General features: G+C 36.9%; 1 protein-coding gene across 1 annotated transcript in view; it reads left to right on the top strand.

Moving 5' to 3' along the window:
* The window catches only part of LOC142327123 (serine/threonine-protein phosphatase alpha-3 isoform-like), a 233,024-nt gene that overhangs the window by 74,736 nt on the left and 137,230 nt on the right, over window positions 1-21,058 (top strand). Inside the window, exon 2 of the mRNA XM_075370002.1 lies at window positions 20,253-20,458. Coding sequence (XP_075226117.1) covers window positions 20,253-20,458 — 206 coding nt within the window. The remainder of the gene's footprint in view (window positions 1-20,252; window positions 20,459-21,058) is intronic.

The raw sequence follows: 21,058 nt of genomic DNA, 5'->3' as shown, positions 1-21,058 counted from the left end.
GCTTGAGGAAGAGGAGATAAAGAAGATTTTTGAGGAGGACATCGCAAGAGGTCTGAGTAAAAAAGATAAGGTAGAAAATGTAGAAGAAGAATGGGAAAATGTTAAAAAGGAAATTCTTAAATCAGCAGAAGCGAACTTAGGCGGAACAAAGAGAACTGGTAGAAAACCTTGGGTTTCAGACGATATATTGCAGCTGATGGATGAACGTAGAAAATATAAGAATGCTAGTGATGAAGAAAGTAAAAGGAACTATCGGAAATTAAGAAATGCTATAAACAGGAAGTGCAAACTGGCGAAAGAAGAGTGGATTAAAGAAAAGTGTTCAGAAGTAGAAAGAGAAATGAACATTGGTAAAATAGATGGAGCATACAGGAAAGTTAAGGAAAATTTTGGGGTACATAAATTAAAATCTAATAATGTGTTAAACAAAGATGGTACACCAATATATAATACGAAAGGTAAAGTCGATAGATGGGTGGAATATATTGAAGAGTTATACGGAGGAAATGAATTAGAAAATGGTGTTATAGAGGAAGAAGAGGAAGTTGAAGAGGATGAAATGGGAGAAACAATACTGAGATCTGAATTTAAGAGAGCATTAAAAGATTTAAATGGCAGAAAGGCTCCTGGAATAGACGGAATACCTGTAGAATTACTGCGCAGTGCAGGTGAGGAAGCGATTGATAGATTATACAAACTGGTGTGTAATATTTATGAAAATGCGGAATTTCCATCAGACTTCAAAAAAAGTGTTATAGTTATGATACCAAAGAAAGCTGGTGCAGATAAATGTGAAGAATACAGAACAATTAGTTTAATTAGTCATGCATCAAAAATCTTAACTAGAATTTTATACAGAAGAATTGAGAGGAGAGTGGAAGAAGTGTTAGGAGAAGACCGATTTGGTTTCAGGAAAAGTATAGGGACAAGGGAAGCAATTTTAGGCCTCAGATTAATAGTAGAAGTAAGATTAAAGAAAAACAAACCGACATACTTGGCGTTTATAGACCTAGAAAAGGCTTTCGATAACGTAGACTGGAATAAAATGTTCAGCATTTTAAAAAAATTAGGGTTCAAATACAGAGATAGAAGAACAATTGCTAACATGTACAGGAACCAAACAGCAACAATAACAATTGAAGAACATAAGAAAGAAGCCCTAATAAGAAAGGGAGTCCGACAAGGATGTTCCCTATCTCCGTTACTTTTTAATCTTTACATGGAACTAGCAGTTAATGATGTTAAAGAACAATTTAGATTCGGAGTAACAGTACAAGGTGAAAAGATAAAGATGCTACGATTTGCCGATGATATAGTAATTCTAGCCGAGAGTAAAAAGGATTTAGAAGAAACAATGAACGGCATAGATGAAGTCCTACGCAAGAACTATCGCGTGAAAATAAACAAGAACAAAACAAAAGTAATGAAATGTAGTAGAAATAACAAAGATGGACCGCTGAATGTGAAAATAGGAGGAGAAAAGATTATGGAGGTAGAAGAATTTTGTTATTTGGGAAGTAAAATTACTAAAGATGGACGAAGCAGGAGCGATATAAAATGCCGAATAGCACAAGCTAAACGAGCCTTCAGTAAGAAATATAATTTGTTTACATCAAAAATTAATTTAAATGTCAGGAAAAGATTTTTGAAAGTATATGTTTGGAGTGTTGCTTTATATGGAAGTGAAACTTGGACAATCGGAGTATCTGAGAAGAAAAGATATTGAAATGCGGTGCTATAGGAGAATGTTAAAAATCAGATGGGTGGATAAAGTGACAAATGAAGAGGTATTGCGGCAAATAGATGAAGAAAGAAGCATTTGGAAAAATATAGTTAAAAGAAGAGACAGACTTAAGGCCACATACTAAGGCATCCTGGAATAGTCACTTTAATATTGGAAGGACAGGTAGAAGGAAAAAATTGTGTAGGCAGGCCACATTTGGAGTATGTAAAACAAATTGTTGGGGATGTAGGATGTAGAGGGTATACTGAAATGAAACGACTAGCACTAGATAGGGAATCTTGGAGAGCTGCATCAAACCAGTCAAATGACTGAAGAAAAAAAAAAAAAAAAAAAAAACTACTTAATGAAGAAATATATTCATGGTGTCGTACAGCTGAACAATATCCACTATGGAGCGACGAGTGTCTTCAAACTCTAACACTCTAATACTCTAAGTTCAAATCCTGGTCAGGCTCGACATTTTTCGTACGCTAAAATTATTTCATCTGATATTCCAATTACGTTCCAAGTAGTGGCTGTAAAAGCCTAGCGTAGATTGTAATGGAAGAGATTCAACGGGTAGATCGGCCGGTAACTAGGCGAAAAGAGAAAAAGAGGGGAGAAGCGTCGGCTCGGCTACAGCAGAGGGTAGTTGACTCACCGGTTCTGGCTTCTGTGGGTGCCTCGGATAGCGGAGACCTTGAGAGAGATTTTCCGTCTCTACCGATGAACTTGGGTGACGACGTTGAGGACGATGGACCGAGACTTTCGAGGACGGTGGGGAAACGCAGGCTGCGGTTTTCACCCCCAAAAACAGAGAAGAAGAAAAAATCCAAGGCCGGAAGTAGAAGTTCCTTGTCCCGTGGTTCTGCCTCCCTCATAGAAGAAGGAAGGCCAGGGGAAGCAGCGAAACGGAGGATGGTGCAAGTGCGGACCTTTGAAAACGGAAGTTTGGCGTTAAACACTGGAGTTTTACTCCGGTATGTCAAAGAAGTGAGTTTACTTGTCAGCCAGAACGCGACCGTTTAGCTGGCAATAAAGGAATGCTCCCGCAATATGGAAGGTATTATCCGTATGGTGGAAATGTTTAAAGACATACCTGACGAATAACTGTGGGGCTTCAGCCAAGATGGCCTACACAACTGGACATGGTGGATGAGGCCACACAGACTTACTTCATCGTCATCTTGGATGTGGCCTCACAGACACCGGACGGCAGCCTGTGGCAGAACATGACTTGGGCGGATAAGGATCTTAACGGGCGATCAATAATAGGGTCACCGACGCAGACCTCGATCGGCTGGTTTTGAGGAACTGGCCGGAAGACATCTTTGAATCTTCGCCATGATAGAAGATGCTACTGAATTGGATATAGGTGTTGGATCCGATTGGATTATTGTGATATTATTGGATTATATGGTGGTTGGGGTCGACAATCCTCGAAACGTTATGATGCTAGATTCGGGACCTGGCTCGTACCGGTAGACTGAAGGTGGGCCAGGACCTTGTTGAGCGATCAACTACCCGCGTTCTATCTCGTAGAGATGATGCGTGTAAGATAAATCTTGGAAGGAAGGATTACGTTTTAGTAATCGATTCGGGGGTTGAAGATCGTGGGATGGCCTCTGTCATCTGCAGATCAGTTACCCAAGTGCTGAATGATGGACAGAGTCGACCATTCTGTTTCTACGGGCCGCCTGGGCGGATCGGACAGATTTTTAAGGCGCACCTTAAGTATACATGTAGGCTGATAGAAAAGCGGCATTTTGTTCGTTTGTTGGGTCCGTGGTTAACATCGATGGAGCAAAGGAAGAAACGATTGGCGGGGCCAATGACCACCACGGCGGTGGTCAAGGCAGAGAGGAGGTCCTACGCTGATCTTCTCAGATCCGTGAAGGATGCAGAATCGCCGGGTGAAACCGGGGTCCTCTCCGTACAGAAGGGCTTGGAGGATTTCACCTCCAAGTGCGAGCCGATGGTGGTGTGGCCAAACAGTCGGGCAGATATATCGCCAAAAAGGTAGAGAGTGCCACTACGGCTCTGGCTAGAAGAAGTGGTAGGAAAGTCCATGTCCTTGTTCAAAATGTGGATGCTGTCTAGATGCTGTCACAATGCAGGATTAATTTTGTTTGCTTGGAATTTCTCCCGCCAACACTCCATTCGGTCGCCTTAAAGCATAAGACCGAATGTCTGTGCCACAAACGACTATTGAGTCACGAAACAGTTTAGCGATCACTGTCCTAACTAGCTCCTAGAGCTAACCTAAAAGCGTGAGCGGAATAAGGGTGATACCATACACCACTCGCTTGCGTATCCCTCCGACCACATGTCATATATCACCAAAATGGGTAGGCGCACCCTGTCAACTACTAAAATATATATGACTATCAATAATTAAATTTTTGTAGTCAAAGACAGCAATTCACTGCCACGCCTAGGTCGCTGAATGCCAGCAACTATCTGTTAAAGCCAGCCATAGCTCTCGGTCACCTTCCTATAGCAGCGCGGTAGGTGTTTTTGTCTCTTAGGCGCTCTACTGATGTCGATTGAACAAAGTAACCGCATCAAGGAATTTCCACATGGTCCCACAATGCGGCTCTCACCACACTGACTCACCGCTTGTGAGTGGCCAATTTTCCCCTTGACCTTAATGTTATAGGGTGGCCTGAGTACTTGACCCCCGAAGAAATGGGCAGTCGAACATCATGTGTTTGTTCGACTGGACCTCCCCGCAGACGCACAGCTCATCAGCTGCTAGTTGGAACCGAATCAAATATTGATTTATTTATTTACACCGGTTACATTTGCATTTGGTTTATTTTGGTTGGAGAGCACTGAGGCTTCCGTTGACCATAAAAACGAGGGAGAGGCATGCCATCCCTCCAGATCCTTTATAAATCTATACAAGGACCTATGCTGAGTCGTGGTGTGCCATTGTTGCTGTCATGCCTCCATCGCGAGGCTGTAAAGCCTCCTCCGGGTTCGGGAGATGAGCAAGTGTTCGAAATTTATAACCGGTGCATTGACATCACCGTTCCGCTTCGGTACCGGCCCGGCACGAAACCGCATCTCAAATACCTCGGCCTCCTTGCCTCCTCGCAATTTCCCCATGGCCGCCCGAACTTTCACGAGTAAAAAGATCGGGAGAGTCTTTCCAAATACGGTGGTAGCCTCGTAGGAGTTTTTTTTAAAAACGCCATTACATACGATGAAGGCTCTGCGCTTGGTACTCCTTAAATTTTGAATAAGTGTTCTATTCATATCCAATCTATGCGCTCAAACGGACGCCGCGTAAGAGGTTATACTTTCGAAGACACCTAGGTACTCCATCTAGAAATGACGGCCCGACAATCAGTAATCCTTTCGAGCAATTCTCCTAAAAATGTGCATCATAGAGACGGTGTCCGCTGCTTCTTGATTAATGCGGTTGGTAAACAGCAACTTCTTATCAAACAAAAAACCTAGGTACTTATGAACTTGAAATTGACTGATTATACAGTCTTTATACTTAATTCGGGGGTTACAAATGTACGATAATTTGTCTGCACCGTTAAGAAACATAAACTTCGTCTTGGGCACAGAAATTCTTAAATTTTGAATGTCCAATGCGGTTGACAAAGCCGCCTGCACTCAGTCTTCTAACTGCGGTCGTGAGTTATCATGAACTAACAGGAGACAGTCATCGTTGAAAGCCTGAGTCGTGACTCCTTCCGGGAATGTCAGTACCAAAAATCCGTTAAATACCAGGTTCCACAGCAAGGGACCGAGAACGGAGCCCTTCGGATTTCCCACAACTAGGTGCGCATCCTTAAACAGAGCCATACGATCAGATAAGTAGTCACGTACTACGGCCTGCAGGTCTATGGGAACATTGTGGCGTTCCAATTCATAGAAGGCAGAACTCCAACACAAGCAAGGAAATGCTGCCTCTATGTCAATAAAAATTGCCAAAACATATTTACAGTCGGCGCCTTCCACCCCTGCACGAGCATTTAAGATGCAATTCTCGGTGCCATCCCCTTTCATAAGCCGTATTTGCCTCGATTTAGAAAATCGATCATATTAGGTTTTCCCAGAGCCGTTCCACAACCAGCCTTTCAAGCAAGTTGCCGATTATCGGTAAGAGGCTGATGGTTCTACAACTGCTGACCTCATTCTGATCCTTTCCTGATTGTAAGAGTATCTTCACTAAAGCCACCTTCCAACAAGTCGGAAAAGAACCCCAGCTTAAGCACCCAGAGAATAGCCTGCCAAGCGACTCATTAAAGGCAGCAGATGTTAGAAAATATCCGGGTCAAGTTGGTCGATCCCCGGTGCCTTTCTCAGTGCTTTTCGAGAAACCAGCCGGTTTATATTTACGGGTTCCACAGCCCGTACGCCAGGGAATAGTGTCTCACCCGCCCTAACGCCGACTTCTGCTTCACCCTCCGGAGCATCTGGAAACAGAGTACCCAGGAATACTCCAAACTTGATGTATCCCGACACCAGTACAACATCGACCATACCCTTCGTGACTCGCATGACGGTGAATTGCTCGTCAGAAAACTGAGGCGTTCAGAGACACCCGACGAAATCGAGCCCACCACGATCGCAGCGAGCGGACGTTCCTCACGAGAATGAATAACATCAACCCCGTGGAAGTTGTTGACCACCCAGTCTCCGACCTGTACGGCTCCTTGACCCAGATGAACTCGAGATTGTAGTTCTCAATGATCTTCCTGGCTTCATTTGTGGCCACCCGGGCGTGGTGGAGGTTTAACTGCCCCAGGAGCAACGGTTCAATATGGTGACACCGTCCTCGAAAGCTTTTTCCAATTCAGGCTTCGCGATACGCCATCTTCGCTCGGGGGAAGCAAGCTGTTCGGCCATGTGGTAAGACTCTTGGCTCCGGGAAGCCCCGCCTGGGCTGACCTGAACCCGGAGGGTCCAGGCTCTGGTTACACGGATCGGCTAGTAATTTATATAAAATAAATTAATTCATTCATCTTTATAAAAATATACGTGCATTCATTTCACGACTTATTTCGACTCACCTCCTGAAAAAAAAAATATTTTACGAGGAAGTTTATAACAAACGAGAATGTCTACAAAAACTATTTTTAAGTGCGATATTCCTTAGACTTTTCTTTCTAAAGAAAAAGTTATAGAAGTTGGCGTTTCGTGCAACTAGACTGAGTAATAAGGCTGGCTGTCGACAAGAGATATACGACTATACTTTCACAACCATTTATTGATCACGTTCTCTCTCTTTTTGCCTTTTTTTAATATAGTTTTTGAAATTTACATTTCCACAGTAAAAACAATACAAGTGATTACTTTTAACCAAAAGACGGTTTGTTTTTTAACTATAAATTAACAATAGCCTTATCAGTTACCCTCAGTTATAAATAATTTAATAAATTTCATATTAAAGAAAAGATTACATTGAAATTTTTACGCTTAACATTTATAATAAACTTATAAAATAATAATTTATTATTTAAAAAATAAGTCATTTCGAAAATTTTAAAAAAGATCTATTTCTGATGGTTTATTAAATTACAGTTATTACGAAAAAATATTTATTAATATATTAAGAAATGAATCGATAAACAACATTCCAGCCGTGATTATTTTTCTCGTATTTTATATTTTATTTACTAAATCTATTAAAAAGATATAAGATTTTGTTCTCATTTCAGTTTTATAATTATTTTAGAAGAAGTATCTTAAATGGTTTAGATTTTTATAAATTTGTAAGTAATATGGAAATCTAGGTTCAACCGCCATTTTACTTTGTATGAAAGTAATGATTCTTTGACGGTTGAATGTGTGGTATTTTTCTAGGATGAACATATGTTTTCTGTTAAATTTACACGGCTGAAAGAGTGGATTTACTGCAAAGAACATAGTAAGACACGGGTTTGAGATGCCTCCAAAATTACAACAAAGAAACTGGCGGTTGAGTGTCTGGTTATTTTTTCCCGTTTTTTTCGATACATTAAAGAACGATAAAAAAAAATAGGCTGAGTTACCTTACCAGTTCACTAGTGGATGCTGTCGAATGACGTCCTAATCCACCTAATCCACTCGGCTACACCAGCTTCGTGATATATCGATTGAAAATTATCTTATATAAGTTGCATGTTATCTTTTACGTGTAAGTATATATATTTACGGTATACTCGTATATATATATATATATTGTGTGTGTTAACAGCTATTCAGTACGATCACTACGAATATTCAGTTGATATTATTAGACGCGTTTGTTTCACAACCTTAGGTCACGGTTTCCGCCAGCACTCTGATATAGTACGCGCCCCTTCGACCTGATCATGGATACGTACAGAAAATCTATACATGATGTTGAGGCCTGGGGATCACGGACCGATCAGAGATCTCGCATCAAAAGAACGAAAACAATAAATGTCGGCATGCCTAGCCTTGATCGATTTATTCTTTTTTAGAACGCGGTATCATACCGCGGACAAACGCAAAAAAACAGCGACAGCATACGGTTGCGACTATATATCTCTCTCTGTGTAAAAATATATAGATATATGTATATATGTCTCTCTCCTCCTTTTTATATATATTTATCTCTTCTCTAGTTGCGACGTCGACGGGACGCCCTTGTTTAACAGTGCTGCGGTAGATTTTAAAGCGAGGGTGGACTGTATGTGTTCATAGGTGATGAATGAAGACAACGCCTTGTTGATTACTGAAGAATTGTTTAATTGTACGCCGTCTTGGCGGTTTAAAATAATTTTGTAACGTAACACTTGTAACTTATAACTTAACGTTAAAGATGGCAAACGTATACTAAATAAAACTTAAAGTAATGTTCATCCGAACAAGAATTGAGAGAATCCATCTGGACGCGACAGCCTTGGGTCAGCTATGCGTGCAGACTGGTTAGAAGATGCTAGTACAGTGCTCGAGGGAGCCGCTTGTGACGTAGTGTGGCGTCATGGTCTGGCGACCATAGTTTGTCGTGGGCACCCTAGCCACCGCTAGGTTTCAGCACCCGACGGCAAGAGGGGGTGAAAACGTAACACACCGCCCACCAAATTATAATTATAATTATATTTTTTATAAAAATTACAATGAATGACGTTAAAAGAAAAAAAATCATCGATTGGATTTAGAATGATTCATATCGTCCCGATCATCTAAATTTGTAATAATAATCAGTTTATTAATGGCTCTTTTTTTGGTGGTGTTATTTGTTTTGACGTCTACTACTCTAGTGAGTCCATCCTTGCCCGGATGCACTTGAACTATTACTTGTAATCTCCACATTGGTGGAGGAAGGTAATTTTCCTTAATTATAACCACGTTACCAACGCAAATGTTAGTGTTTGAAACCTTGCACTTACTTCTCTGTTGTAGAGAATGTAAGTAGTCGCTAGACTATGCCTTCCAAAAATCTCTTAGTACTTAGTAATTTTTGTGTAAGCTGCCACCTAGCGAGCTTATTTACGTTATGGAAATCAGGGTCAGGTAAGGAAGTTGAAGGCGCAAAAATTAAGACTCAATTAAGAGTGACTGGAGCGGGATCAGAGGTGTCAAATGAAGGTAAATATAATGGTTTTGAATTTTAACATGCCTCTATTTGGATTAACAGGGTAGATAATTCTTCGTAGTTGAGAACAGAATTTCCCATGACTCTTCGCAGGTGAAACTTCATGCTCTTCACAGTGGCTTCCCATAAACCACACCAACTAGGACAGTACGGAGGAATGAAGGACCATTTTATATTGTTAGAGGTGCAGAAATATTTAATTTTGAAATTAGCGGTATCGGTTTTAAGAAAATCATACGTTTCTTGAAGATAGCGATTTGCACCGCAAAAGTTTTTTCCAATGTCAGAAAAAATGTGAGAAGGCAATCCTCGGCATCCTACAAATCTTCGTAGGGCAGAGATAAAGGTTTCTGTTGATAAATTAGTCACGAGTTCATGGTGTACTGCCTTTGCGCTGATAACCAGGTATCACATTGTAGACTGTATTATCTATAGACTATATCGTGTATTATTATCTTAGTATTGTCTCAAGAAGGATTATTTTTACTCGGTGTCGTTTTTAAATAAGCGACATAACCTTCCATTGCGAGTTGCTACGGACCAGCTACAAGCTGTTACTCCTAGCAACGGCGAATCATCGCGTATAAACAATAACCTACTATCTCGTGTAAACCCTAACCTACAAGGTAATAGAATACGCGGGCTTCTAAAGTGTTCTGACAGGGACCCTCGGAAATCGGCGCGGCGTAAGTTAATCAGAGACGACATTATCTATAACACGAGTGACTTTTCAGGAGCAGAGAGTGAAAGTGATATTACGGATTTTGGTGAGGCAAACCCTCCCCGCCAAGCAATACCTGTATCGCGCATACAGAACGAAAATGTTAGTTGACAGATCGATGAAATTCCAGCGGCAAAAAAACGCCAACGTAAAAATTATACTGAACCTAATATTTGCGAACAATCAGCCGGCCCATCTACTTTTGCCGTTTCTACATCAAATAAATTTAGTCTTCTTGAAAAAATTACTGACAACGAAGGTTGTCATGCAAATGTGTTAAAACCTGAGCCTATTTTTGTAACAGGCGTTAATGCAATAACCGAATTGAAAAATTTTCTGTCACAATTATTTCCTAATTGTAATGGTATTAAAAATAAATTGACAACAATGAAATCGGGTCACACGGTAAAAGTTCTGCCGGTTGATATTGAAACATATAAAATTATTAGGTCAAAAATGCTTGAAAACAATATTGATCACTATACATATAAACTTAAATATGAAAGAGTATATAGAGCGGTCATGCGAGGCATGCATCGCACAGAAAATAAATCGGTAATCATTGATGAATTGACAAAGTTACGCCACGCGGTTAGAGACGTTACTGACGTTCTACATCGTCAAACGAAGGAACCGCTGCTACTTTATTTCATAGATTTGGAGCCCAAAACTAATAATAAAGAAATTTTTGACGTAAGATCTCTTAACTATACAATTGTAAGATTTGAAGCTCCGTATGTTAAAAAAGAAGTGGCCCAATGCAAACGCACTTTTCAGATGTGTTGCAGACCGATAAAATCGAATCTGATCCAAACGAAATTAGGAAAATTTCGGTATATTTGATTTTTCCTTTTCAAATTTCCTTACCGATTAAACGCTTTACAATTCACGAGATTTCTTCAGTGATTAACAACGAAGTACATCCAACAAAGGCGCCGGGATATGATTTAATCACCGGTCAGGTTCTTCAAGCACTACCTCGACAAGAGATACGTTTAGTCACTCTAATTTTTAATGCTGTTGCTGAATCGGTCATTTTCCTGGTCCGTGGAAAATTTCATAAATAATCGTTATACCAAAACCGGGTAAAGAACCAACAGATCTTTAATATTATAGGCCTATCAGCCTGCTTCCAGTGCTCTTTAAAGTGTTTCAAAAGCTCTTTTTAAAAAGAATAAAGCAGTTCGTAAACGATTTAATTCCAAATCATCAGTTTCGGTTTAGGGAGAAACACGGTACTGTGGAGCAAGCAAACGCAATTGTTAACCTTATCAATCCTATTCTAGACAACAAAAAATACTGCTCAGCGGTTTCCTCTATGTCATTTGTCAGCTTTTGTCAAAGTTTGGCACGTAGGAAAAAAGGTGTAACTACATTTTTCTATGTAGTGCTAAAAATCTTATCTGGAATATAGGTATTTCCAAATTAAACATAGAGAAGTTTTAACGGATTTGTTTCTAATAAAATCAGGGGTACCTCAAGGAAGCGTTCTCGGACCCATCTTACATATTCAGCTTACCGCCGACTTGCCAGTTACGTCAGATACAACCGTTGCAACGTTTGCTGACGATACTACAATTCTTGCTGTCCATGATAATCCAGCTACTGCATCTCATTATATTCAAGATTATCTCACTCTTTTCGAATCCTGGCTTACAAGTCGGAAAATAAAGATAAATGAAACAAAGTCGAAGCACGTCACATTCACCCTTCGAAAGGAAAACTGCCCGACTGTAATACTCCAATTCCAAATTCTCAAGAACGTAAGTATTTAGGTTTTCATCTTGACGGGCGCCTTCCTTGGGTAAAACGTATCAAATCTAAGCAAATGCAGTTAGATCTAAAGTTTAAAAACCTGTACTGGCTAACAGGACACAGATCTCGGTCTCTGTAGAAAATAAACTATTGATTTATAAATCCATCTGGACTTACGGGCTTGAATCGTGGGGTATAGCAAGCGATCCCAATATTGACATACTTGAACGTTATCAGACAAAAACACTGCAAAAAATGTTAAACGTACCTTTGTGAAATAAGCAATAACCTCATATATAATGATTTTAAATTACGAACCGTTAGGCAAGAAATCTCTCTGGTCGGTCAACGATGCCAAAATCCAAATTATACGGGAGTCAGTTTATTGGATAACACTATCAGCGATTTTTCAATATTAATGAGAATCAATATCATTGATTTGACGTATCGATTCAATTAAGTGGTTTTATAATCCGGCTTCGATTTCATATCTTTTCGTTGTTAACTTTTAAGTTACAAACCTTGGGTTTGTAGCTTCTTAATGTTCATTCCAAATTTAACTTATTTACTTATTGTTCAATTTTATCTCTGAACAGATTCTAAAGTTACTGTAACGTTATAATAAAAAAAAAAAATTACTATATCTTACTTGAAATAGTAAGCTCATATCACGAGCAGTACTGCGCCTGGCGGAAAAATTAAATATTATTTTATTTCAGAATAAAATAATAATAAAACATACAATTAAGAAAACTTCAACGGTTAAATAATTTTTAAAAAAATTCAATAAAAATAATTTATAAAACTTTTAGTGTGGAATACGATTAAAAAGAAAAATATTTGACTACATTCTCGCGAATGAACTGTGTAAATAAAAATAAATTTATAAAAACAGTATTATTAAACAACCGATTCACAATTCCATCGATCGGATAATACTTGGCACGATATTTACAAATGTTTATTAAATCTTTTTTTTCCCCCGCACTCCTTCTGGAGTATGTTCATTTTTTTTGTAAAAAAATTAAACGTATTGTCCTATTTGGATTTATGCCAATATTCATGTTAAACATAACGATTCCGTATGTTACAACATTATAGCAGAAAACGCATAAAATACACGAAAATAAGGTCTATGAAATGTACTTTATGGTAATCTACATACTCGTAACTTCTAATGTGAACATTACAATAAATGGTACAGCAGAAGAAAAAAAGAAAGTTACGCCGTTACATCAGCATATTTTGATCGTATTTAAATTTTCATAGAACTGCTACCCAAGAACGGGCATCAAATGACAAAAAAAAAAGTTAAAAAAACAATAAAAATTATTTATTTTTATTATTAATTAATTTATTATTATATAATCAAGCTAAAAAAAAAAATTCTGGATAATATGATCCACCGGATACAATAAAATAATTTTTCCTACGACTCTATTATAACCTTTAAATTATACAGTTGGAACCTGTATCATAATGAGTCTCCTTAGGAAAGATTTTTATTACGATAAAGGTGAGCAACTGATAAAAAGCCTACTCCTTTCAACCACTAGCCGATCAGAAGCGAGTACTGTTTAATGTATCAGCAGTTTTTTAACGTTAGTCGTTTTTTTTTAACCTTAGTCGAGAGTTGTAAGGTTCAAATCCTAGTAAAGGCAGTTACTTTTATACGGATTTGAATAATAGATCGTGGATACCGGTGCTCTTTGGCGGTCGGGTTTCAATTAACCACATATTTCAGGAACGGTCGACCTGAGACTGTACAAGAATATACTTCATTTACATTCTTACATATCATCCTCTGAGGTAATACCTTACGGCGGTTCCGGATGCTAAACAGAAAAGAAAGAGTAAAGTAGTTAGCGATCAGAGATTTATTTGCTAATATACCGATAGGTAACTTAGTTTTCTATATTACACTCTATCCTTCGGTAAATTATGTCGGATTCTGAGGAAGAGATGTCTTTAACACCGATCGATATTAAAGAAAAGGCAGACTTATGACTAATAACCTATGGCCGCAGAATGTTTTATTTAATGCATTATTTTTTTTTTAATTAAAAATAAGATATTCCCTAAACAATGTATTCCGTCACTGGTTTAAGCCAATAATCTCAATATTTTCTTAAACGTAGAAAAATTACGGTATGCAACTCTCTATAAAGGGCATTAATGCATTTCTGAGAAGTTTACGACACTCAAAGGCCGTATTTTAACTTCGCACTCCTTCATCAATGGCTACCGTTGTAGCCTCGTTGCATAATGTACTACTTTAAAAAAGTTAATTTTAAAATTTTATTTATCCTACAACACACTTAAAAAAATAAAATTACAATAAGAATTTTAAAATAGTAAAACAGCAATCTAATGGACCCGATAACTGATATTTAATTCAACATCTGAAAAATAAATATTATAATTAAAGAATATTTTTAAACATTTATAATCGTTACAAATAACCGGTTAGTTAACAAAAATTTAATTTGTTACTTTTATGTATTTAGAAAAAAACTTTTAAATACATAATGCTACAAATACATAACACTAGAACCTGAGTATTTATTAATAGCCGAGTAATAAGAAAGCTTCATTTGTTATGGTGGGCGTCCAAAATAAATTTTTTAAGACTATTCCGTTTATAAGATTATTTTTCCCGAGAAATTCGGGAAATAAAAAAGGAAAAGCATCAATTTTATTGTAAAAACTTTTAATAAAATTTTAGAAGCAAAACAATTATATTGGGGAAATAATAACTAATTTCAAAGTGATTTTCCGAGAAATCGATGTTATACGGATTATATTTTTATTTCAAATACTCTAACTTATTAATAAATTCGATAAAAAAAATTGTTCGCATTGTTTGTTGATTTTTAAATGACATTCGAATCGTTTCGTTACTCTGTTTTGTGGTTCAGGCTGTACAAAATCGATGTTGGGAGTAAATCGATTAGACTTTAATTAAAAAATTTATACATTTTACTACACAGATTAACAGTTTATTTAACGGTATTTAACTACACCTTAAAACATTCCAGTTTTGAATACTACATCCTGAAAATATCATTTCGTTTAAACAATCCCCAAGTCGAATTTTTACGTTCCCCGTAACACAATGAATCCAAAGAAATTTCTGTAAGTTTGTGACGAATTACGAGAATGGATCGTTAACATATTTCTTATCCGTCATACGGCCGAACAAGAAGAACCGTACGGCATGAAATTCAGCGATTTATCGGACCAAGAAATACAGATAGTTCTGGGAATATCAATTCTGGAAAACATAGTTTAACTGGATTTACTCATCGCTAAGCTACGTAGCCGATCGCCACATCCTGTTGAAGGCGCTTGTCTGAAACGATTTCCGATTTCTACATAATTTAAGAAGACAAAAATTCTTCAATCGTTTGGACATATCGCTTTGGCGTGAGGTAACAGAACAATTCCCACGATAGTCGTTAAAAATATATGAATTCGGTATACCAGAGGGTGCTATTGACTTCAGCAGTACTGTGCAGTGGTTCTTGATGTTTTTACAGTTTCCTATTTATTCCCCAGTAGAGATTTTAACTGAATATCTAAAAACTACGTCTTTAAATACGCTTATTAGGCGTACTACAAAGTGTATCTTCGCCTGAAAATACCCGTTTGTGCTCAGGTACACATTACATACGCAAATGTACATTGTCCCGCTGGAATAATTATTAAAATTAAAAATATAGATTCTATCAAATAATTCTCGCATCGCGCGACTTAAAAATTGAAAATAACGTGGATTTCAAAAAAAATTATACTGAACATTTAAATCAAATACCAAAGCCTTAAAGTTGAATACAAAAGCATTCTCTCTTTATCAGAGACAATATCAACGACGTTCGTAGTTTTAAAAACGGCAGGATGACTTTATATTGTGGCTATTATTTAGAAAATAGAAGTGAAAATTTTATTTAAAAATCTGGAAAATGTTTAGAAAAACTTTTGCTAGGCTTAAACAGTTTTTTTCAAACTTAAAGTAAAAGCGTTTTAGTTCTGCACACAGTACTCTGCCAACCAAAATTTATCATCACAAAGCATTTGATTCAACATTTTATACGTATATTTATGTAGATATCTTCATGTAGTCTAAACAACATTACGTTATGAAAAACACATTTTTTCAATATTCAGCTTGCCGCACTATAAAAATTATCAAGACTACATTTCCAGAAACCCAAAATGTCAGATAGCAGGACATAAAGTTAAAATATGTCAAATAAACAAATGACACATTTAATTTTATATCTGTAGAAATAAATAATAATTTCATTCAGAATTGTTTACGACAATTACAGAATAAATTGAAATAAATCTTGGGTTCTGAGTAAGAAAAAAAAATCAACTGTATTTCTTACAACCTGATGTCCACGACAATTGGAATGTCTCAGAGAGTAGCGTATTTTAACTATAAATAAAGCGGTAATAATTAAAGTAAGGTATATTGTAATCAACATTGAGTGCAGTTTCACTGCGTATTGTTGGCATGACACTCTGAGGGTGTTATGTATGAATATTCATACACTATACTATGTGGGTGTATATATATATATATATATATTTACGACTTATTTCAAACACACATACACACACACACACACTATGCAACTAATTCATTATGTTTTCTATGCATCTTTCTAATTTAACTGTATGCTAATTTTGCTGTTAAACAACCAGTTGCAAAATCAGCACATTAACGGTAAATTGTTTCACTGTACGCAGTGCAATACTAATGCGATTCAAGTCCCCAAAAATAGCGCTTAGATAAATGCGGTCTGACTTTTGTTACTCACGCCAGAGCTTATATGCGTTTGTCGACATACACCGGCGAAGGTCCGAATAAGCAAATATTTCGTTCTTTCACCGACGTATTTGGTATGTGTCGACATTCACCGGAGAATATCGTCATTTGCCAGATATCGGTCTTTCACGGTAACATATATCTAGTTTGCAACTATAAAGTTAACTGGACTTAGTCGCAAAATTGTCTGACTGAATAAGCAGTTTTTCAATTTTATGCCTGCTTTATCTTCTTTCACTAATTTAATTAAAAATAATTATTAGTAATTTCTACAACAAATAATAACAAACGTACACAAAATTGTCAGACTTTACAATTTTTGAGAAGGATTAACAATTTCAGCTATTTATGAACCGATTTGAGCAAATAAGGTGGCATTTTACTAATCGGCTTAACATTTTATCTAATAGATTATAAGTGGAATATCGACGCAGTCATTAATAATTAAAAAAGTTATATGGCCGCCACTTTAGAATTTTCAAAGGCGATATTTTTAAATTTATTAATTTTGTATAAGGTATTGTCGACTGAATGTACAAAAATCCTTAAGATATCTCAAATTGTTCTCGAGATATAAATTTTTATTGAAAAAACATAAAATGACGGATAGAGGGAAAATAAAGCGAGATAAAGCATTTTCCAACACGAAATTTATTTAATTTATTTGATATACTGAATCGGTCCTGTCCATATTTATATATGAAAGATACTTAGAAATTTTCCTGAAGAAGAAAGGGAAAAATCTTCTTTTTTTAAATATTTACTTTTATAGAGAGAAAATTAAATAAATAATATATTTTACCGTAGGAGTACAATAGTTTAAAGTGAAGGAAACGTATCGGAAATCTTTACCAGCCTTGTTCGACACGATTTAACTGCAAACATACTACTTTTTTTTTATAATAGTATAATATTTTTAAATTATCATAACTCAGTATAGAGTAGACTACGGTCTTATATGTGGTACTGGAATGCGATCTTATAGGGGAATGTGTAACACGAAATTTTTTGAAAAAAGATAACCTTTCGTAAATTATTTTACATTTTATAATTAAATAACATTTGTTACAGTATTGTACTTTAACAAATGTTATTTTATGATAACGTATTCTATTTCGGATTGAACCGATTAAAAATAATACCGTACGCTACAGTATCGTACTAAACTTTATACTTACTGCTTATTTAAATGCGTTACTATTAATTATTTAAACAAGTCGATGAACCTTTTTTGGCGATTAATTGAATTCGAGATATTAAATTGTTTTTAAATTTCTTTATTTTTAAAAAGATTTTCATAGTACGCAGAATTGGCATTGTTTTGAACGAAGACATGGCCGCAATAGAAAAACATCCCAAGAATTTAAGACGACTTTAGTCGTTTTTTTAGACATAACCTTTTTATAAATCGGCAATTCATATATATAATCTATTAACAATTTTTTGGATATAAAAAATAAACAAATAAATAATTTTATATGTTGGACACAAATAAAAATATACATAATTTAACTGAAAAATAAACGTTGAAAAATAACAATTACTATGCAATTCTTAGAAAAATGTTTTAAAATAAATTCCGTAAAATGCAACGTCATTAGAAATACAATACAGTAATCTGTAAACGATTGAACAAATTAACGAAAACTTTGCGACAATACCTCGGTAAACCGCGCCATTTGGGAATGGTGAATGGTTGAGTGTATAAAGGGATAATTATTTTATGATTATTTATTCAATCTCAAACTTTTAAAGTGATGAAAACATCGGTAAAGGGATGAAATCAAAACATCGCATGGTTAATTTGAATGCTTCAAAAAACGACACGCTGTATGAAATCAAGCTAGCGTGAGGCGGCCAAAGTGACTAAATGGTAGTATTTGAAAGGAAGAATAAATTACGATACGAAGAACAATCAATAAATTGAGCTATACATACACTCGTATAAATGGCGTGTAGGTATATAGTATATATAAATGGAACTGACCGCTTTAGATATAACTGGAGAGTCCTGCAGGACGAAACGACAAGTGATCGCTTGGCCACACTGTTAGAAATCGAAGACCCGTCGTTTCGATTGATAGGCGTCAGAAACCTCCAAGACTGACACGAAAGCAAGTGGCAACTGCCGTCGAAAATGTGGCCAGACAGATCAGAAATGGAAGAAATTTATCGCTATCGTCTCTGAATACCTGTCCGACAGACGGGTTGATGCTAACACCCAGAACGGAAGGATGAACTTTCAGATCATTGGGGGCGTGCCGCAAGGGTCTGTCCTGGGGCCGTTGCTTTGGGTCTTGGTATATGATGGTGTCCTAGGGCTTCCTTTGCCGACTCCAACTGAAACAGTGGCGTACGCTGACGACCTTGCCGTTCTGGTCGTGGGAGGTCTGAGGCTGAGCTGGAAGAAAGGGAAACACGGCTTTAAATTCGATCAGGGATTGGAAGCGGGGACACGGCCCCCACAGAAATGTGCTTACATTACGCTAACGGGTAGAAGGACCGTGGGTTGAATAAACCTCATGCTAGACGGACATTTGCTATAAAAGAGAGACATGATAAAGTATCTGAGGATACAGATCGACAAATCGTGTAAGTTTAGTCGACACGTGGTAGACAGCTGTACAAGGGCCGAAAAAACCTTGAAATCGCTGAATACGTTGATCACTACTCAGTCGGCCCTAAGGACATTCAAACGCCGATTAATCATGTCAACGATAACTTCAGCATGCCGCCCCGGTTTGCGCTGAAGCAATGACGGTCATGAGGAACCGGCCACGTCTGCAGAGGGTCCACCGGCGAACGTTGTTGGGTATTATGGCGGGTTATAGAACTATGTCGTACAGTGCGGTGTGCGTGTTGGTGTCTGTTTTGCCGATCGATCTGCAAGTTACAGTGCGAGAGCTTTGTTTCGATGGCATGGGGAAGAGTGAGGCCAAAGCTAACTTAATGGAGACATGGCGTGAAAGATGGATGACAAGAAATGATCCGGCCTGGACAAAGAGATTAATCGCAGAATTAGACATGTGGAGGAAAAGGAAATGGTGATGTAAATTTTTATACATTACAAATGCTCTCTGGCCACGGAACGTTTGAGCATTACCTCGATCGATTTCGCAGGCAGGATTCTCCGTGCTGCATGTTTTGCGACAGAGAGGACACAGCGGAGCACACCTTATTTATATGTGAAGAATGGCATCTTTGCGGACCCAAGTCGGTATCGATAGATTAAGACCCGAAAACCTGGTGTCCTCCATGCTGGCCTCAGAAGAGAACTGGAGGGCCTTCAAAACCTATGCCGTGAAGGTGTTACGCGCTAAGTACGCCTCAATCTTAATTTTACTCCTGATCTACACTAGCCCCGGAGTCCCCATCCGCTCATCGGAACCGGCACACCTAAGCTTGCCGGCCCTCACAGATGGGGCTGTCCTCCCTTCCCTACGCTAAAATCCACGGCGTCTCCCTTTCGTGAAAGTCGACTACTTACAAAAATACAAAAAACCTATGCACAAACTGCACATCACACAGACTCTAGCTGAATATAGTACAGTATTACAATTAAGCAAGATATTTAGAAGGTCTTTTAGTTAGAGTAATTTTATCTTTAAATTATATATATTAATATTGAATAATAATTTTAATGAATTTTCAGATGACACTATCAGAATGGCAAGTGAGGCAATTATGTCAAGTAACAAGACAAATTCTTTTGGAACAACCGATGCTATTAGAATTAGAAGCACCAGTAAATATAGTAGGAGATATACACGGTCAATTCGAAGACCTTTTAAGACATTTTGATAAACTTGGATACCCTCCCCAAGCAAATTATCTATTTCTTGGTGATTACGTTGATAGGTAAGTAATTTTTTTTTTGTATATAAAAAAATTTATAATTAATTTAAGTAGAAACATTATTAGAAACGTTCGCAGAAACATATATTTTTCATGTAATTTTTTTCATATGAAGGAATATAACTTATAATTTTAAATAAAAATTTCCCAAATGACTGCTAGTTTTTTTTTTTTTTTTATTGAATAAATAATATTTATAAGCCATTTTTATTCAAATAGCAAAATCAAAGAATAAATCGATAGTATTCAACGGATGTTTACTTAAAAAAATAATAAATGACAAAGACAAACATTAAGCAATTTATTAAAATTATCATCACATCTATTGAAAACGATATATTTGACGGAAAGAAAAAAAAAACGTTTTTAACGTCATGATTCTCTGGGCTATACATTTTTAAAAAGTTCTCGCAATTATTAAATATTTTTATAAATAAATAACTTTTACCTCAAACTGGCATTAAACAGCATCACACGTAGAACGAAATACTCGTAGACAAGGAATTTTATACTTCATGCTTGATCGATGAAATTTTTGCTTTAATTTTGTAAAAATTCTAAGAATAATTTTTAATTTCATTTTTTACCTGCGGTCTTTTATCA

Source organism: Lycorma delicatula, chromosome 6 (assembly GCF_047948215.1).
Source record: "Lycorma delicatula isolate Av1 chromosome 6, ASM4794821v1, whole genome shotgun sequence".
In the NCBI taxonomy this organism is placed as follows: Eukaryota; Metazoa; Arthropoda; class Insecta; order Hemiptera; family Fulgoridae; genus Lycorma; species Lycorma delicatula.
Note: the sequence above shows the minus strand (reverse complement) of the source record. Positions and strands in the feature narration are given on the sequence as shown.